This window comes from Lepidochelys kempii, chromosome 11 (genome assembly GCF_965140265.1).
Source record: "Lepidochelys kempii isolate rLepKem1 chromosome 11, rLepKem1.hap2, whole genome shotgun sequence".
Classification (NCBI taxonomy): Eukaryota; Metazoa; Chordata; order Testudines; family Cheloniidae; genus Lepidochelys; species Lepidochelys kempii.
In genome coordinates, this window is record NC_133266.1 from 42,140,823 (window position 1) to 42,162,190 (window position 21,368).

The 21,368-nt window shown below is 39.7% G+C and overlaps 1 protein-coding gene and 1 long non-coding RNA gene across 12 annotated transcripts in view; one reads left to right on the plus strand and one right to left on the minus strand.

Annotated features, from left to right (window-relative positions):
• The window catches only part of GPR155 (G protein-coupled receptor 155), a 43,663-nt gene that overhangs the window by 19,869 nt on the left and 2,426 nt on the right, over positions 1 to 21,368 (minus strand). For 4 of the 11 annotated variants that reach the window (XM_073305899.1, XM_073305897.1, XM_073305892.1 and 1 more), the window contains 3 exons: positions 15,582 to 16,093; positions 4,177 to 4,576; positions 1,024 to 1,189 (listed from right to left, as the gene is read on the minus strand). In XM_073305899.1, the coding sequence (XP_073162000.1) occupies positions 1,024 to 1,189; positions 4,177 to 4,576; positions 15,582 to 16,047 (1,032 nt within the window). In that variant the 5' untranslated portion in view covers positions 16,048 to 16,093. Of the gene's footprint in view, positions 1 to 1,023; positions 1,190 to 4,176; positions 4,577 to 6,997; positions 7,097 to 15,581; positions 16,094 to 19,032; positions 20,851 to 21,368 lie in introns of those variants that run through there. The other 7 variants (XM_073305900.1, XM_073305901.1, XM_073305902.1 and 4 more) reach the window with 4 other exon arrangements.
• LOC140895661 (uncharacterized) lies at positions 12,570 to 14,405 on the plus strand. Its single transcript, XR_012154298.1, has 2 exons — positions 12,570 to 12,908; positions 13,194 to 14,405. It is a non-coding gene; the product is annotated as an uncharacterized lncRNA (long non-coding RNA).

Sequence of the window (21,368 nt, forward strand, 5' to 3'; positions counted from 1 at the left end):
ACTTGCTGGGTCCGGTAATAAACATGATGCACCCTGGATACTTGGACTTTCCACCCTGAAGTGTATGCAGAATGCCTGTAAGAATTTGGCTCACTTCATAAAACATCTCTTCTGTTTAAGAGTTATTTGTAATAAATCCAATAGTGAAGTTGGAGCAGTGTCCTCTGGATAAGAAACAAGAACTACATGGTTTTTTATCATAAGGTTTAACCGAAGGGGAGCATAGGCGCCGACTCTGTGGGTGCTCAGGGGCTGGAGCACCCACAGGGAAAAATTAGTGGGTGCTCTGCACCCACCGATAGTCAAGCTCCCAGCCCCGTCTCACCTCCTCCTCTGCCTCCTCCCCTGAGCACGCTGTGTCCCCACTCCTTTGCCTATCTCCCAGCGCTTGCTGCCACCAAACAGCTGTAGCAAGCTCCGAGAGGGAGCGGGGAGAAGCGGGAACATGGCGCCCTCAAGGGAGGAGGCAGGGAAGAGGTGGGGCTGGGGCAGGGATTTGAGGAAGGGGTTGGAATGGGGGCAGGACAGGGTGGAGTCGGGATGGGGCCAGGGGTAGAGGGGGGTCAAGCACCCACTTGAGCCAGAAGAAGTCGGCACCTGTAAAGGGGAGAGAGTCACTCAAGGTGGGATTTTCAAAAGTTCATAGCAGTGACCTAATTCAGCTCCCACTGAAGCAAGTGATAAAACTTCCATTGGCTTCAACAGGAACATATAGAATTTTCCTTCTGCTTTAAGTTATTTGAGTCCACATATTTTTCTTAATCTAGGCTCTAGGAATAGGATCTTAGGTTTAAAAAAAAATCTGTATTATGTGAACACTTGAAACAGAAAGCAGAAAAAAAACTGCATGGTTTAATTGTTAATTTGAATTGTAATTCATATTTTGATCCCTAGAGAGCATAAGAGACCCAGATGTGTCTATATTATGAAAAGCTAACTTTCTCAAAAGTTTGTATTAAAAATATTTTATCAATAAAATTAAAATCAAAATTAATGCTGAGTTTGCTAATGTCAGGCACATACAATCTCTACTTCCATATTGAACTGGTTTGCAAAGATAGCCACGCCAGGTGCTGCTGGAAAGACTCCATAGAGAAATGCATAGTTTGATAAACTGGTGTGGTTGACTAAGCTGTCATTCTTGTCCAACAATTCCACCATCTCTCTACAGAAAAGTGGCATCATCAGTCTGAAAAGGAAAGAAAAAATGAATACATACTTACTCTCTTAAGTGACATTTCCCTGCATTGCTTTCAGCTTAAAAGGCGAAATTTCAGGCTTCTCTGAACAACAGTATTAAATATACAAAGAAAAGAGGGACCTCACTTTCAGTAACTGCTTCCCTAGGTACAGTGGTATGTATACACAAAATCATGTTCAAATAAATATATAACAGAACTCCAACAGTAAGTTTAGATACCTGCTAACTACTGCAACATGAACTAATACAGACAGAAATAGATTCCAATCACCATATAAATCCTTTAAAACAATTTACTCTGGTTTTCAGGCCAGTCAATTCAAGTTTTATACCAGCACAACTGAGATCAGAATCTGGTCCAGAATCTTGTTTGAGATAACTAATTCAGGAAAAAAAAAAAAAAAAAAAAAACTTTCCACATGTCAGGCAGCCAGATGGAGCATCTGAAAAACAATCTAGCTCCTGGCATGATTTTGGAGATACGGTGTCACTGAGGCAAGATATAGTGGGAGTTCTGCTATTTTTAGCATCTTTGTCATCTTCCAAACAGTCCATAGATCAGCAAAATTGCAGTAGGCTCTGAGAAAGCCTACATATACTTTGCTCTGCTATCTGAAGGAAAGATACCATATCGTGACAGCTGCTCCTGGGGGCAATCTGTATTAGAACTGGGGAAACTCCACAGGCTACAGAATAAAGAAGTGGGCAATCACGCATGTTTGAACAGCTTGCTGTAAGAGTCCAGTGGTGAACAAAACAAAGCTACAAATATTCAAGTTAAACAATTTGGGGTATCCTGTCCCTTCTTAAAAAGAACAAGCCAAACAGCAAGCATCTACTGTAAGTGGGAAAATCTTTTATGAGGTGAGGTGAGCAAAGAATCTTAGAGTTCTTCTTGCAAAACTGAAACAGCATTCATGGACTACACAGTAAACCTTCCTACTTAGTCACCAAACATCAGAGACAATTTAAAACTGACAAACTCTCAAATAATTTTTTTTATAAGTTGCACTGAGAACTAGAACCTCTTTAGGACAGTGACTCTTTAGGACAATCGCGATTGACTGGTTGACCCTCGAGGATCTCCCAGTCGATCGTAATCTCCAGCAGCAGTGCAATGTGGCTGCAGCTAAGGCAGACTCTCTGCCTACCCCAGCCTCACACCGCTCCCGGAAGTGGCCAATGCAGCCCCACAGGCGGGGCAGGGGTCTCCCTCTGCTCACTGCTCCTGCCTGCAAGCACCGCCCCCACAGCTCCCATTGGCCGGGAGAGCTGTGGGGATGGTGCTTGCAGATAGGGGCAGCATACAGAGCCATGTGCCCCCTCCCCTCCCCCCACCCCAGGGACTGCAGGGGCACATTGGCCCCTTCCAGGAGCAGCATGGGGCTGGGGTAGGCAGGGAGCCTGCCATAGCCTTGCTGTACCCACGGCCAACCGAAAGCCACCACATGTAAGTGCACCCCAAACCCCCTCCGGCACCTGAACCCCCTCCCAGAGCCAGAACACTGTACCCCCTCCTGCACCCCAACACTGTGCCTCAGCCCAGAGCCTCCTCCTGCACCCAAACTCCCTCTCAGTCTGCACCCTGCACCCCCTCCTGCACACCAACACTCTGACCCAACCCGGAGCCTGCTCCTGCACCCTAAACCCTGCCCCAGGCTCAGCCCAGAGTCCCCTCTCAGACTGCGGACCCCTCTGCCCCAGCCCAGAGCCCGCACGCCCTCCTGAACCCCAACCTCCTGCCCCAGCCCAGTAAAAGCGAGTGAGGGTGGGGGAGGGGTGGAGCCCTCAGCGAAGGGGCGGGGTAGATCCTGAATTGCCCTTAGATTCAAAAAGTGATTTGGCCATAAAAAGTTTGGAGACCACTGATTTAGGATATAAGCCTATTTTGTCATAATATGCTGAGCTGCTTTTTGTGCTAAGTCAAAGACCAAAGGTGGTTGCCTCAAGTTAGTCTCCTAACTCCTTGTTAAGGTATGTAAATAAAATTTACTTGATTTTCAGAGGTGATGAGCATCCACAAATGCCACCTGAAGTCATTGGTAGTTGCAGGTGCTCACTCACCACCTTTGAAAGTTAGGCAAGTCCCTATCTTTAGGCATCTAGGTTGGGAAATATTAGACATGATTTCCAAGCAAGGGAAAAAAAAAAAAAAAGTTTCCCCTATTAATGCTGTGCCAAGACAGCATCATTTTTGGATGGGGGGGGGGGGGGTGAGGGAAGGGAATGGGAGCAAAAAGTCCACACAGATGTATATAGGCCTAGTATTAAACAAAAAATAGCATGAACAATCAATTAGTTTTCTTTCATATTCTTTTCATGTGTCCAATTCACAACTTCACCATCACTGATCTGGGTTATGCATGTTAATTATTTTTACTCTGCCAACATCCAAGCTCTTCTTCATATAAGGTTTATATTTCTTTGACTATATCAGAGCAGTAATACTGTGATGTGAATTGTAGCTTCACAGCAAGAAAGAGTGCACAGTTCATCAATAAGAACATTTATCTTTATTTAGTCCAAGCAATGCGATGGCAGAAGTTAATTCACTGGCAAATTGGCTGAACTTTAAAGGGAAACTATCATCTACTGATACTCAAAATTTAGATTTAAATAAATCATTTTACAGTCTAATGTGAACAGAAGTGGGTTTTAAAAATAATCCAAAATTATTTGGGGAATTTAAACATTGCAGCACAAGAAGTTAAAATGACTCAAAAGCAAATAGGAACAAATAAAACTCACCAGTTTAGTTTCATTGTCTAAGCTAAGCAAAATGCAAAAACTAACCAAGCAGTTTGGAATGAAAAGTAAACTTGTTAAAAATGAGATCTGTTTTAATAATACATTAGTTGTGAGAGATATGGATAAGTATTAGTAATACTGACTGTCCATTTAATGCTTTTCTAAATGTTGCAATATACAAAAAATACTGAAACATGTAAATACAAAAGTAAACACATCAAACTTACAGTTTAGCTGTGATGAGAAGAATCAGTGCAACAAATGCATTCTTCGTCAGTTTTTTTATTTGTCCCACCATGCTGAGTCCAAGGTAAAAGAGTGCTGAGCCAGAAAATGAACTGGCTAGTCCATCAAGGAAGTTTTCAAGATACACTGGTATCTTCTGTCCAAGAATAAAATTTGAGGCAATTCCTATGAAGACCATGAATACTATTGGGTTCTGCAACACTCGAAGAAGCCCAAGTCCCACTATTTTCATTTTGTTGTGCGACATACTGCGATTATCTCGCCCTTTCTGGATTTCACAGAAGATAAACCCAAGAGGGTTTAGCATCATAAGAGATATTGGAGCCACTAAGTAAATGTACTGGAGATATTCTGGGTAAGTGGTTTGATATAAAGCTTCAACTAGAAAACAGGAAATAGAAAGTGATTATTGACAATACTTTAACAAAAATATATGATTTAATATTAAAATGAATGATTGTCTCTCAAATATACAAAAAGATGTTCTTCATACTAACCATATCAGCCTAATTAACAGTTGAATACTTACAACTAGCGCAAGATGACAGTGAAAATATAAAGAAATGCATGGTTAATTGTCATTAGACCATAGATATGCACTGAAAATAATAAAAATGATAGAAGATTAACTAACCCATGTTGCTTTACTATACTATGAATACCCCAAGGGCCAGCTGATAGAACCCTGTTTCAAAATGAATCATTCTAATATTGCTGTACAACAACAAAATAATAATACCATATGCCCTCTATTGTAGATTGTTCAGCATTTCAGATAAAGGAAATTGTTTTTGCAGCACATTCCACAATCATGGGAGAGTCACTGCACATTAATAGCACAGTTTGTGTAAGAGTCCAATTTGCAAATTGTTTTTCTTCTTACAAGTCTTTTAGATCTCTCTGAAATATAACCAGTGTGTATGACAGGTGTAATTCATCATCCTGTATTTATGATCCCTTTATGGCACTCTATATAATAAATTAAAAGAAAAATTAGTGCAGAATAAATAAGCAGTGTTCATGTTCTGGGACTACTCAGGTCAGGAGCTGGGATTTAGGCATTTTAGGTTGTTTCCACTGACAACAATTTGGTTTTGTGACCTTGAGTAAACCACTTAGGGCTTCCACTTCAAAGGTACTGACCACACATAGCTGTCATTGAATTCTAAAGATCAGGCCATTAGCCACTTTGTGACTCACTTCACACATCAATAAAAAGGGTGTATGATATATATCCTCACAGGACTGCTGCTAAATTAGTTAAAGGTTCACAAACCCTGTAGCTTTAATAATCCTTCCCACCCCTTTTATTATGTCACATCTTCAGGGCAGCGTCTGTAGCTTCTATATGCTCTGCAGATGCCTAGCGCACTTCTAGGCACAGTAAAATAACCAGTAAAATACTTTCAGAACCTTGGATGAAAGTAGCGAAATAAGTGCAAGTTATTGGGATATACTGCGCTACCACTGTAGCCATAGTGTAGACACTTCCTACATCGATGTAAGGGTTGTTTCCATCTATGTAGTTACTCCACCTCTCCAACAGGTGGTAGCTACACTGACAGAAGAATTCTTCTGCCAACCTAGCTCTGTCTACAACGGGGGTTAAGTGAACCTAATTTTGACACACAGGGTGTGAAATTTTTCACATCCCTGAGCAATGCAGGTAGGTCAAACTAATTAAGTGTAGACCAGGCCTTAGTAAGCCAAAGCAAGGATAAATTAGAGGTTGGTGCAAACTGACACTTAACTAGGGCCAGGTCTACCCTACAAACTTTTGCTGGCATAGCTATGTCAGCCACAATGTGATGGGCTATGATTTGTGATGAACACAGCTGTGCCAGTCAAAGTCTATAGTATAGCATAGCAGTATAGCTATCGCAGCAAAGTGCTCCTAATATAGACCTGGCCTAGGACTTGAAAAACCTTTTAGACATCTGCTAATGGAAGGATTAGACCTGCTAGCCAGAAGGAGGGTTGGGAGCTCCAAAAATGAGATCCAGGGACACATCCCCAGTGAGAAGCCCAACCCTGCAATTAAGTGGGAGAGGGCTGTCTTTGGCACCATCTTGTACACCAGCTGCATCATATTTGAAATGCCAGCACCTCCCTGCAGTAGCCAGAAGCTTGCTCTCTCTCTCCCCTCCCTGCAGCATGTCAGAACTTCTTAGCTGCTGTGAAAGGCAAGAGAGGAGAGGCTCCACTACTTTACATTTCCACCAACTTCCTGCCTGGTTCAAAGGCTGAGAGAAAAAAAATGCCAGCTACTCTTATCTGCCCTCCCCCCTCAGCCTCCCTTGTGAATAGCTCCCTGAGAGTGCCTCCACTGCTGTTCATAAATTTTACGAAGAAGCAGCTGCATAAATTGACAACTCTTGACAATTTCACTACTACCTGCAGCAGCAATGAAAACAATTAGAGGTTTTCTTAATTTGTTCTACTTCTATTTTGCAAACCTATAAGTTACGGGAGCTCTCGGAACAAAGACATTATGTCCTTTTAATCCATTCACATTTGGGAAGTTACCGGCACAACTCTAGCCCTTATATATTTTAAGTAAATTACAATTCCACTTTGCAGACATTAAAGGAATTGGCCCCTCAACTTGCTTGGTAAAGCTTCCCATTTCTAAGAAGCAAGTGGATTTTTTTTTTTTTTTTTAAGAAGGCCTGTACTACACTCCACAGTTGACAACAACCATACCAGCAACATTTTGTTTCCCAAGTTATAAAACCATGATGATCCAGTGGTCAGTAATGAACATTCACGGATACTGTGATATAACTTATTCTTATATCTTACCCCTTTCCTAGTGCCTCCCAACAAGTCCAGGAAAGTTACACCTTCTGAAATAAACATTAATCCTTGTTTCTGTTGGCAGCCTTTTTACCTGTGTCCCACCTGAAAAGGCCAACAAAAGACACCCAGCAATTAGCTAGTACTATTTAATGTGCTAGCCAGAAAGGAGTGCTGAGAGAAGCTGAATTAGTACCAAATATGATAGATTAAAATCTATTTGCACATTTCATATTTGATATAAAGTAGAATTAGTTTTGCAAGAAATCTACAAATTACATGAACCCCATCTCTTTAGCCTCAAGGGCACAGCAGACAACTAGCTGTTTGCTAGGCTATCCCTTTGGTTAGGGAAAGCAAATATTATAATATAGGTCAATTAGTATCTCTAAAAGGGACCTCTTCTAATATCAAGAACCAATCCAGAAGGCAGGGGATTGCAAATGTAGGCTGAAAGCTCCCACTTGTGTGGATCTACCTTCAAAGTAGTATTTGGAGAAATTAAGGTACAGAGGAGGGAAGAGTGGGAGCCCCAACCTGACTGCTCAATAGTATTGATTATAATAGTAAAAGACTTTAAAATATGCAAAGGGAATTTCATAAGGGATAGTGACAACCTCCTGTTCAGAGAGGCTGAGTCAGGGGAGGGAGATGTCTGATTTTTATGGACAGACTAGCACCTTCAAGGTCAAAGGATCAGACTATTGCTGAGGAGGGGGGTGAGGCAATATTAAAAAATAGGACTTTCTGGCTCTAAATGAACACACACCTATAAGACTCATTGTTCAGTCATTGGTAAAACACTTAATTTCTGTTTACAGCTTATTAACTCAGCATACTTAGCATTACTCACAGTACTTATGTAATCAGTAGTGTTAAAAGGGCAAGTTATAAGGACTCCGTTATGCCCTATTTCTATATTTTAATAATGGAAGCCAGAAACCATCTGGATTTGCTAAGTCAACATATTATTAGACTGCAACACCTTTAGAGATTCTTAGTTTACCTGTCCCAGTTGAATACTGAAAATACCAAAGGCCAGTCTAACAAGGATTTGCTTTCCTGCATCTGCAGTAGAGGGTGCCAATATCACTGCATCAAAGAACATATTCTTACTTGAAAAAAGGAGTACTAGTGGCATCCGATGAAGTGAGCTGTAGCTCACGAAAGCTTATGCTCAAATAAATTGGTTAGTCTAATGTGCCACAAGTACTCCTTTTCTTTTTCCGAATACAGACTAACACGGCTGCTACTCTGAAACCTGTCATATTCTTACTTGATTTGCAAGCATTTTAATTGTACGTTCTATTATTAATTCTTCCATATTCATGCAACTTGAAGTTTTAAGGTTTGGTGAAAAGGGAAGCGAGAAATAGGTTCACTAAGACTGTGTGTATGTACTCATTTTGTATGTGTGTGAGTGAATGAATGAATGAGATGGAGATTCCACAATCTCCCTTGGAAGCCTATTCCTGAGTTAACTACCCTTATAGTTAGAAATGTTTTCCTAATATCTAACCTAAATCTTCCCGGCTGAAGATTAAGCCCATTACTTCTTGTTATACCTGCTGTGGACATAAAGTGATCAATTGTTCTCCATAACAGACAGCCCTTAACATATTTGAAGACTTACCAGGTTCCCCCTCAATCTTTTCTCATAAACATGCCCAGTTTTTTTAGCCTTTCCTCACAGGTCAGATTTTCTTAACCTTTTCTCATTTTTGTTGCTCTGCTCTGGACTCTCCAATTGGTTCAGCCCTAAAATGTAGTGTCTAGAATTGGACATAGCACTCCAGCTGAGGCCTTACAGTACCAAGTAGAGTGGGACAATTACCTTTCATGTCTTACATATGACACTCTTGTTAATATACCCCAGAGATATTAGCCTTTTTAGCAAATACATCACATTGTCATATTCAATTTGTGATCCACTAAAACCCACAGATGCTTTTCAGCAGTACTACCACCTAGCCAGTTATTCCCCATTTTTAGTGGTGCATTTGATTTTTCCTTCCTAAGTGAATTACTTTGCACTTGACCTTTATCGAATTTCATTTTGTTGATTTCAGATCAATTCTCCAATTTGTCAAAGTCATTTGTCCATTTGTCAAATTCTAATACTGTCATCCAAAGTGCTTGCAACTCCTCCCAGCTAGGTGTCATCCACAAATTTCATAAGCACTCACACTACTCCATTATCAAAGTTACTAATGACAATATTGAATAGTTCCAGACCCAGGACTGACTCTGAGAGACCCCACTAGATATGTTCTCCCAATTTGACAGCAAACCATTGATAGCTATTCGAGTATGGTTTTTCAACCAGTTGTGCACCCACCTTACAGTAATTTCATCTAGCCCACATTTCCCTAATTTGCTCATGAGAATGTCATGTGGGACTATGCCAAAAGCCTCACTAAAAATCAAGATTTTTTATATATATATATCACACACACCCCCAACACATTACTTGCTCTAGATGCCCAAGTCTGACATTCTGTCAGACAGATTCTCCAATTGTGTGCATGCTTGCAAACTGCTCTGTTGTACTCTTGAACCTACTGATATGAAGAATATCTTTTCCTGTGCTAGGAACGTAGACATTTGGTATCTTTGGCTTCTAAGTAAAGAGTGGCAAGACGGATTTCATTTTTAATTTCAAGCTTATTGTAGAGCACCGCAAGGTATCATAAAAAGGCTCTATGAAAATGTAAGTAGTTACCATTAACTTAAAAACATACATTACACTTATGTTTGATTTTTTTTTAAACTTACTGTTAAAAGAAAGCAACATCTACCATATTATAAATGAGAGTTTAGGTGGCAAAAATAAGTATGTTTGCATAGTGCATTTTGAAAGGACTTTGTATCTAGTCAGCTTCACTGTTTCTTCTGTACAGTCTGTCACTTTTTCCTGTGTGTGTGTGTCTTTCGTACAAAAGCAAGGGAGAAAAAAAACATTTACAAAATAGGAAAATGTGAATTTCCACATTTTTTTAATTTTTATAACCACAGGTAGCTTTTGATTCATTTTTAAAACTGACCAGAGCTCATGTTGAATGGGTTCTTTTAAGTAGTTGCTATTGTAAAGTGCAGGCATACCAACTCCTTAAAAAAAAACAACTTCAGCTGTAAGTGCATGGTTTTTAAATTGTGCTTTTTACCTTTTAAGTAAGTGCTGTTTAAATGGCCACAGTTTTTCCTGTTAATTTTAAAACCACATTGCAGGTCACTAATTAAACACACACCACACACATAGTATTATTTGTACAATCCAGTTTTCCAGATATGTTTGGGCTGCGATACACAGTAAATAGTTTTGTAAGTGACTAAATGCACATTAGCAAACCAACAACGAAAACAATTATAAAAAGCCTGTCTACCAAAAATTAAGGAGAAGGAGTGCGCTACGTTTTTATATTGTTTGAAATTAAAAATAGGGATGCAATAACAAAAAAGTTGACAGAATATAAGTTTTATTCTTCAAGGAAATAGGATTTTTTTTTTTTAGATCCCTATCAGAAAAGAGATTTCTTGTTACACTCTATGCTGAAGGCATAGAAAAAGTCCCAAGAAGCTCAGATTTGAAATATATGGTCACACACTACCATGGGCTATGCAAAATCCTGTGTACATACAAAGCGACATTTCCCCCACAGAACATATGACAATGCATGCTTGATGATCACATATTAGAACTGAGTCCAAAAGATGCAACTTTCCTCCATCACCTGCTACAGAAATTAAGATGCCAGCATGCCAACAAATAGATAGTTAAATTCTGTTTTGAGCACTTTTAAATCTTCTTGAACAAACTCCCCAATAGATGGAAACATGCACATTAGATGGTTTCCTTATGTTAGGTCAAGAGCTAAAGCCAAGAAAGTACAAGGCAACTCATCCATTGCAGCTCCTGAAATGTTATGAAAATGTACAATTAAGCTGCAACCTCAGAATTTTAAAGTTTGGGGAGACTCGGGTAGCCCGGATTGGAAATCAGCATGTTTTCCAGGCGAGCAGTAAACCCCTAATTAGACACTCATAGTAAGAATTTTATTCTGACTGCAATTTCTGGAAGCACTAAACCGTTCTGAAACAAAAAGAAAACTAACATTATAAATGATGAGTTTCGCAGTCACGCATAACTCTGTGACAGCAGTGCAACAAGCAACACAACTACAGGAGAGCAACATCTTATTTTAGTCAAGTCTTCTAGAACTCAGAGTAGCAGCTGTGTTAGTCTGTATCCGCAAAAAGAAAAGGAATACCTGTGGCACCTTAGAGACTAACAAATTTATTTGAGCCTAAGTTTTGTGAGCTACAGCGCACTTCATCTAGAATTGTGTGTGAAGTCTGTTGGTTTTCGGGACAGGGGAGGGATGTCAGATCTTTGTAGGAGTTCTGTACTGCAATGTATACTGCTTTACAAATCTTCCACACAGTAAATATTTCTAGTTTTAGGACAGTTTTGCAAGTTTTCACACAAAGCTAAAAATTTTGACTATTTAAAAAAAAATATTTTAGGGGCGTTTATTGCTCACAACTGTCGTCAGATTGATACCTCTGGAGAATTAAGTACTCTCTTTATGTACAGAAGGACTAAATTGTCACAAGCACAAGCAGCAGCAGCAACAAAAAATTCCTCTGACTAACGTGCCTCAACACAGACTTAGCGGACTCGCTCATGTGCGTGACATGGTAGTCCAGTCTATTTATTTCTTGGTTTCTCTGCAGACACTGCCACCATGGATGTGGACATCAGTCCACTGAAAACCAAACTAAGCTCATTATATGAAGACCTCTGAATAGCTAACAGATGGTAGCAACTTCTTGTCCCCATATATCTGGTGTAGATGCACAGTGACAAATTGCAGCTGAAAGACTCTGTATCCTATTCTCTGCTCCCAGCAGGGTGGATAAAAATATCCTATTCTCTGCTCCCAGCAGGGTGGATAAAAATAATGCTTTAAAAAAAAAAATCAGATTTTTTAAATTTAAATCAGATTTTTTTGATAAAATGCTTTTTGAGAAAAAAAACTATCTAAAGATGGTTTTAATTAAGATACATTATAGCTCAAAGAGATCTCATCATGGAATAGGGATTATAAATTCAAATTCTATAGTATGAGACAATGAATTCACATAATGTTTAAGAAAAGTTTTGTAAATGAGTTCCAATAATTCATGGATTATGGACTCAATCTTATGGGATTCCAGGGTCTTCTGTATAGATTTAGGTTAATCTTTCTATCTACCCAATGTGACTCAGTGCTCAGTCTAAAAGATGCCATCAGGGATGCTTAGTTTTGCGAGTCTCAAACTGTGGATTTGTGTCATCCGAGATAACATGCTTGTTAACAGCAAAAATGTTTTAAATAAATAAATATATAGCGGTGATAAATAACAGACTTCAACCCTATTGTCCCTCTGCAAATCTGTGTAAACAAAGTCAATCCCTTACCTCTCTCTAAAAGCACAAAGTTTCAAAAAGTTCAATGAATAGAAGATTGTTGGAGGAGGAATAGATCTGGACAAGAAGAAGTCTGGAGATAAATGTGAGAAGGGAGGGACAGGCAGTAGAAACAAAAGTGAAACTGTTTGAGCAGCATATTCCAGAAGTCTTGAGGTCTTTCTGAGTGCAGCCTTTGTAGATTTGAGATCTACCAGACCATTCTCTCACTAGAAGGGAAAACCTATAATGGCAGCAGGCCATAAAAGAGACCCAGTTTGGGAATATTTTAATGAAGTTCCTCTACCTGTGGGTAAGACAGGCATGCGTGCAAAATGCAACAGTGCAACAAATAAATGCAAGGCCCGGTTGCCCAAATGAAACAACATCGTGAAAAGTGTTCCTTTTCAGGAGGAAGCTGCATTGAAGATGATGAAAGGAACATATTTGAACATGCAGGATCTTCAGGTTGGTAAACTTTTTTATTTCATACTTCTTTCTTAAGGACTGCCTGTCTTCCTTCTGGACTATTCTTGAATTCTCATGTTTGAGCAAAAAATATAGTTGTTACTCTGTGGTACTATCATTTTCGATGCAGTTGTGATAATAAAATAAATAGCTGAAATAGGCAGATCTTCCTTTTACAATTTCACCTTTTAAAATAGTACTGAGTGTTAGTGAATGCAATGAGAAAAACTAAATGAGCAGTATGGTAATAATAATTAAATAACTGCATTGACTTATTTTGTTTAGGAGAATCCATCCCATCATCCAGAAACAATCATATATAAGTTTGTGATAAGAACCAGCAGATTACAAAAAGAGGTAATTGATGGAAAAATTGCCCCGTTTGTTTATGCAACAAACTCCTTTCCATATGATTGAGAACCCACACTTCATTAACATGGTTCAGTCATTAAGACCAGGATACAGTCCACCCAACAAAGCAGATGTCATAGGCAAATTGTTGGATAAACTGTAAGAAAGAGAAATTGAGCACTGTGCAAAAGGTCTAGAGGGTAAAATTGTTAACCTGAGTCTTGATGGGTGGAGCAATGTTCACAATGATCCTATTGTATGTGCTTGTGACACAACAGAAGAAGAGAATGTCTTCAGAAACAACTGATATACATCAGGAAATGCACACACAACAGAATACTTACAAGACGTAGCAGTAAAAGCTATAACAAACTGTGAAAAAAAATTAAAATGTCTAGTACGCAGCTTGGTCACAGACACTGCTGCAAATGTACCCAAGATGAGAAGAAATTTAGAAGCGAGTCCCAAGCTAATACCATAAGGTTGCAGTGCTTATTTGATGCACCTCCTAGCCAAAGACTTCAGTGTTCCAGAAATAAAGACTAATGTTGTTGAAATTGCAATATACTTCTGTAACAACCATTCTGCAGCAGCTGCTCTGAAAACAGTGGGAGGAACCAAGCTAACTCTCCCACAAGACGTGTGATGGAACTCAGTAGTGGACTATTTTCAGCACAATTATCAAGAACTGGCTTAATCTGATGACAGTTTGTGAACAAAATTGTGAAAAAATAGATGGCCCTGTCACAGCCAAAGTTCTCACCATTGGGCTTCAGAGAAACGTTGAACACACCCCAAGTCCCCTGAAGCCTATTTCTGTAGCCTTGAATAAAATGCAGGGAAAATAGCTGTTTTATTACTGATGCTGTTGAAATTTGGAAGGAATTGAGTGAGGTCTTAAAAAAAGAACTATGCAATGACAGAGTTAAATTACAAGAATTAAAAAAACAAATGGGACAAGCACTATCTCCAGCTCATTTTTTTGCAAATATTCTCAATACTCGTTACCAGGGTCAAACCTTAACTATTGAAGAAGAGGAGTTGGCTATGACATGGACATCCAGCACTCATCCCTCCATAATGCCAACTATAATAAAGTTCAGAGCTAAGGGTGAAATCATTCAAGAAATATATGTTTGCTGATGATGTTTTAAAGAAAGTCACACCAGTGACTTAGTGGAAGTCACTTAAGCACTTGGATTCGGAGACTGTTGAAGTGATAATCTCACTTTTAACAGCAGTAGCTTCTTCTGATGGTGCAGAAAGAATAGTTTCTTCCTTTGGACTAATTCATTCCAAATTGAGAAATTATTTGGGACCTGAAAAAGCAGGAAAGCTTGTTTTTCTTTTCAGATTACGAACAAACAGGAAAATGAAGGTGAAGACGACTGAGTTAGCTGCAGAAGCCTATATTTTAAGTTTTTCATGTTGACCTGGCTGACACAGTCGATTTAATTTTTGTTTTTTTTATAAAAAGTATTTCATTTAACCATTTTAGTTAAAAACAATTTTAACAAAAACAAACCCGATTTTAAAAAGTTGAATGTTTAACTAAATTCAAAAATTCATATGCTTGTTTTGTTAAAATATCATATGTTTGCTGTTGAAGAAAAAAATCCAGAATACATAATGTCGGTGTTTTAGTTAAATAAAACAATTTAAAATGTCTGTCTGGTGATGCGCTCCTCCTAATACAGCATGGCAAGAAAATCCTCTAAATATTAATGATTAACCTGTTGAATTGGAGATAGTTCGCCTCCCAATGACCTCATAAATATCTGCTTTGATTACCTTTGGTAAATGAAATAACCAAACAATCATTCATTTTTTGATATAGCTGTAAAACTAATCAGAAAAGTTTTCAAAACAAATTACTTAAAAATGTATAGTGTGAACCTTCTAAAAATGAAACCTACATCTATTTCTGAATTGTGAAGAATATGTATTAAGGTTGTAACAACCAACAAGAATGCACTTTTATGTACAAATCCATGATTAAATTGAGTCTTCCTGACTAGTGATTTATATTACAATTTCAATCAATTTGATTTAAATCAAATCCACCCTGATTCCCAGAGCCATCCAGTCAACACATTTGAAGTCATAAACATGTCTCTGTACAAGTAAACGTATGTTTGTTTGTTGACAACTGTTTTATACAGCCTAAGATTTCAATTCAGCAGAATGTAAAACAGTTCTAATTTAGAAGCACAAGAACACAAGACTGTATAATCACAGCATACAGTAAATGCCTAGGACAAGGAAAAATAATGTTAAAAAAATAAAGTTAACAAAAACAAGAGAGCATAAGTGGTTTCTTACCTATAGGATATCCCAGTGCAAAGTCATTGCTTTGTGTAGCAAAAATAGGGAACAGTCCTGCTTTGCCAAATCGACTTTCAGGACTGGCTACCAATAATGTTAAAATGCAGACTAAGAAAAATACAGAAGCTTTGGCAACCAGGATGCTGCAAAGAAAGGACCAGTTCACATTGGAAAAATTAAGTACCACCATGTTTTTGAATAGCAAAGCTGGAAGCGCAAAACAGGAGACAAAATTTCCCAGTCCTTTGGCCTGAGTTGATGTGATGATGTTGGCTCTTCCAGCTATATATCCACAGAGGATGATGCCAAAGCATTGTAGCAGTGCTGGGAAAAGCCTGCTTATTGACATGGAAGGAGAACGGCTGGTAACATTGAATTGGTAGTCCAACTTGCTGGGCAGGGAATGCGACATATTGGCTGAAGAGGAGAGGTTCTTTGCGATAAAGTCTGAGAAAGTATCCATCTTTTCTCACTGCTCGTTTTAAAAACGGAGCATGTGATGTTCTGATCTGTAAAAATAAAAGAACGAAACAGTGTTATTCAACTTCTGAGTGGGAGTGTGTCTCTCTGATTATTTTAAAATGCAGTTCCAAATCCCTCCCACAAGCACTTCTGTCCATCACCCAGCCAGATAATGGCAGCTACTGAGAGGGGGAGAGAGAAAGAAACAAAACTGATAAAATAGAAAACTGTAAAATCATTTGGGTGGATCCCAAATACACATTCTTCCCTCCTTAGCTATTTCTCTCTTCTGCGGATAGTGGCAAGTGCACACAATTCACCAATAGCACAGCTTTACAATTAGTACAGATCCTAAAACCCACTTGGGTTTCAACTTTAATTCTAGCATGTATGTCGAGTGAAAATTAAATCTAAATGTAACTCAAGAGCTGAAACAATGAAATCTGCTGGCATGGAAAGTGACATGACTTGAGGATTTTCTACTGTAGACTCTGGAATCTAAACATTTATTTAAAAGAAATAAAGGCACTTTCAGCTCTTCTGATTTAATGAAAAATAAATCAATCACAAAAGTAAAGCTAAGGCATTTGTCTTGTTGGGCCAGGTCTGAAAACTGGTTTCACTTAGCAGGGCCATATCCATAGCCAGTGTACACAACATTGTTTTTAAAAACAAACTTTTAAGTAAGTTATGTTTCATGTACACCAACTGGCAGCATCATTTTAGCTGAAATCATATTTAAGAGCTTTCTTTAAGGAACTGTTTCCTAACGTCATGAAAAGTGAATGTGAGCAGGGCCAGAAAGATGGAAGTTCCATACATACTAAAACTCTAATCAAGTCAGGAGATCCCATTACAACACCATTAGAAGCTGTAGAGTAAAAAAGAAGCTCACTGTTACAATCCATGCAGTTAGGTCCTATATACATTACAACTTGTAATGGTGCTGTAACGAGGCTTGGGGAAAAAGGTGCCGCATTTGGGTATGTCACAGGTGGGACTGTTTGGGTGGTACTCCAGGCGCCCCCGGCTTAGTCCACAAGTTTTGGCTACCTGCTTGCAGGAGGGTAGTCTGTGCCACAAGCTTGACTTCAGTATCTAAACAGTTAAATAAAAATAAACTCAGAATTTGGCTGTCTGCACCTTTAAATAAATGAACCTCAAAGACAAGCACTTAGTTGCAATGCTTGAAAGCAAGACCCTGAGGTTCTGGGCAAGCAGAGCTCCTGATCGGTCCCACTCTCATCCAGAAGCGCTGCCCTGAGAAAAAGGGGACAAGCCTTTTTAACTGGCATGCTGGGTCCTGATTGGTCAAAGTCTCCTCCTAGCCATTCTAGGCCACAGGAGGACTAAGTCTTTTTTGTAGCCTGGTCTGGTCATTGAACAGGGGATGTCAGGGCTCTAATGCCTCCAGCAACGAACAGAGAAGGACTGATAGATCCTGTCACATGGTCTCATTACTAAATTACAGTTGTAATGTAGATGGGGGAGGGAGTCTGCTTAAAAAAAACCCGTGAGCTTTACCCATGCATGATACCCTCCTGTCAAATCTGAAATCTAAACTATTTCAAACAAGGAGTTACAAGCAGTTTCAGATCCCATGCCTGCTCCGAAGTTCCTCAGTCAATTTTTATTGTTATACAACCATATTTATATAATTTTAAAAGATTCCCCTCCCCCCCATCTCTGATGATGCTGCATAAGACACCAATCCAAATGGGCAAATGACTGATTCTGCTGAGGAAGCAGTTTAACTGACTCCACAGAGAATGCTGTCAAATGCAGAGTGAACAATCTGATTCAGTCTAATCTTATTTGGTTACACCGTTGCTTCTGAATGGTGGGGAGTAACATTGTCAGACAAAATTGTGATTTTTAAGTTGATGTGCTTCTTTCATAATGCCCCCTCTGTAAACCATCTGATTGCTGACTGCATGACCAGAAAAACATGTGGGTGTATGTACCCATCACACACCTTGATGTTCTGTTCATTTGAAAGAACAAATGACATCATTTGATAAGAAGAATGCAAGTTCTGAATGTAAAAAGAGGGGAAATATTCTTTCAGTTATTCAGATAGTTAAAATGTTTTCCACAACCTTTAAAAATTGGCTAATGGTAACGTGGCTTTTAATGCTATCAAGTGCTGGGCCTCCTGTCCAAGAGCAGGGAAAGCACACTTCAGTTTCATATATTAATACATATTTTGGAGTGAACTGCTTTCTTTCGTACATTTATGGCATTAAAATGAAGAGTAGTGCCAAGCAGACTAGAAAATAAGAAACTAGCCTCCTCCAATGTATACGAGTGTAGCACCAATGTATACGAGTGTTCTTATAGAGAGCTCCTTCCCTGCCCACATTTGTTATATTTTATATCGTACATGCATTTAGAATGCAAGTTCTTTGGGACACAGACTAAATATTTGACAACCTTACCCACCTTGCAGCATTGTGTACATTTACCACATTTGATCAACTGGGATGAAAATAGCCTATTTTAGGTCAACCAGTCCATCCTTATCCCATACAGTACATTTTCCAATGTTGTGTCCACTCTACGCTGTAAATCTCCCAAACAACATGGATTCAGCAGTTCTCTTGCGAGAATGCAACACACTTCACTATCAGTTAGTTTTTCCTGATGATCTAACTAAATTTTACCCCATTACTCCAAGTTATGCCCTTGTAATCAGGTCTACAAACCCCACACTGAGCATAGACAGAGGGGGGGAGAGAACCATCTCTTCAGCTTGATCACACTCCCACACAGCTGCCAGAGCTACCGATCATGGAGACAGATGCCCACAGCTGCAACTAATAGAGGAAACAAGGCCTCCAGGTAGCCAAGACAGATGGAAGAGGAGGCAAAAAGGCATGGGACAGCAAAGGGCAGACACCAGGCTGCTTTCAGGAAAGTAATCAAGAGAGTGAAGCAGACTGTGAGGCTGATAGCCTTAATTAGAGGTAAAGGTCCAGGAACTCACCTGATTGAAGACAAGCTAAGGAGAGTCAGCCAGGAGAAACTGGGGCCCCTCGAAAGACCACACCAAGAGACTGCTGACATAGGCCTCCATGTATCAACTTCTTGAATTTCTCTTCCTCCCTAGTGTTTTCACCTTTCAACTATTTGGATAGAGAGTACGTCCCCTCTTCAGTTTAACTGATGTTTAGCTCAGCCATACACATTTAGTTCTTAAACTTTCTTCCAGCCCACAGGTTATTTTTCTTGCTTACTCAGAGCTTTCAATATTCTTCTGATGAGAAGGTACCCAGAACTGAACACAGATATCTCAGGTATGGTTGCATGAGACCCACATAGAAATTATTACCTCCCTAATACATAGCACAGCTAGTTGTAGCCCAAAGTTACATTGGCTTTTTCACTCTGATATCACATTGCAAACTCAGGTCTAACTTACTGCTCATTCTCACCCCTAAGGCTCTTTCAGCATCGCTGCTTCCCAGTTTTTCCTTTCCAATGAACATCTGTATTTGACTATTTCCCACTAATTTATTAGTGGAAAGCACTTTTCCAAGCTAGTTTTTAGGTCCCTTTTGCATAGTATAGATTGCAGCACAGAATCAGCGCAATAATAAACTCTCAGCCCTTCCTTCTGCACTCAAACAGTCCCAAGCAGGATACAATTGCATAACCACACCTGAGAAGGGTGTATATTTTGGCTTCTGCAGGTAGTAAACCCTAAATGAACATGAGGCAGAGTTACAGAGGCCAGGCTCTCAGGAGCACTAAAAACTTGGCCTTTTCCCTGGCCTACTCTGGGGCCTTCCTAGCGATAACCTCAGTGTCTGGCTCCTTCACCCAAAGGCTTTGTTCTGATCCACAGCAGCAGCCTGTGTCCCGTGCCTTCCTATATAAGACCCCCATCTACACTAGAACACTTTCAACAGTAAACCAATTGGTTAAGGGTGCGATTCCTGCCCCTGCCAAAAAAAAAAAAAAAAAAAAAAAAAAAACTTTGATGCCAGCAAAAGCCCTAATGTAGATGTAGTTATACCAGCATAAAAGTGCTCTCGCTGGTGTAGCTTATTTTCCTCAGGGAATTGGTATAAACGATACTGTTGCCAGTATAAGCTGCATCTACAGCTGGGAGGTGGTGGCGGGGGGGTGCCATTATAGTTACACCAGCAAACCTTTTCTAGTGTAGACCTGGCCTAATATACTTATATGGCCCTCTAGTGACATAGATCTGACCGCCTCACAATCTTGAATATATTTATCCTCACAACATCCTTGTGAGGTAGAGAAATATTACTATCCCCATCTTACAGATCAGGAACTGAGGCCAGGCCTATACTTATAAAGCCTTGCTGGCATAGCTATATAGCTACAAGGGTGTATTGTGCTGGTAAAGCACTCCTACTGTGGACCCAGCTTATACCAGCAAAACTGCGTTTTTGCTCATGTAGCTTAGTCTAGGACCTCCCTCCTCCACTATACCCACTCAAATGACATAAGCTATCTGTGCAAAAGCACAGTTTTACCAGTAGGTAAGTGCAGCTACCCTTTGAGCTTCTCCTAGCACAGCTGTCAGTCACAAATCAAGCCCGACTGGCGTTAACTACACCATCTAAAAAGTTTGTAGTGTAGACCTGGCCTCCCACTTTTTTCCCTTATTCCAGAGAAGGGAGAGGGAGAAGTTAGTCACAGATGCATTTATTCTGGGGGGACTAACGACTAATTCATGACTTTTAGAGACAGTGCTGCCTAGGCTGCCATTTGTGCTAAGGACAGCTGCTAAGCTAGCTCCTCTGCCAGGCAAACATTGTAGCTACTGGTCTCAAGGAGGGATAGCTCAACAACAAGAGGAAGTCTGGTCTAGTAGTAGACTAAAAAGCACCAGAGTATAAGGACCTACTGCATTCTATAACCCCAACTCCAACACTAACTTAGTACCCTATCTGTAAAACTCAGACAATAATACTTACTTAGTTACTTACTTCACATGAGTGGTGGGTGTACTGATTAATATTTGTAAAGCACTAAAACACAAACCAAACTCTCCAGTTGCTAGGAGTTCGAGAACTCCCAGATCCCTGCTTTGATCAGAGTACTATTTCTTGAACACTCGTCTAAATACTGGCAACTATGCGTAAACCCCAGCACAAGCAGCTGGGTTCCACCTCTCCTGCATGAAGACCCTCTTCACTCTCCCCTCCACTTTTAATGGAAGATAAATTAAGTTTGGAGTTCCACAAAAATTCTTCTTACTGACCCTCCCCAAAATTCTGAGGGGACTTTCTACCAGAAACATGCTGATTTTGTTGAAGAGATTCTGTAAATTGTTAATGGATCCTGAGA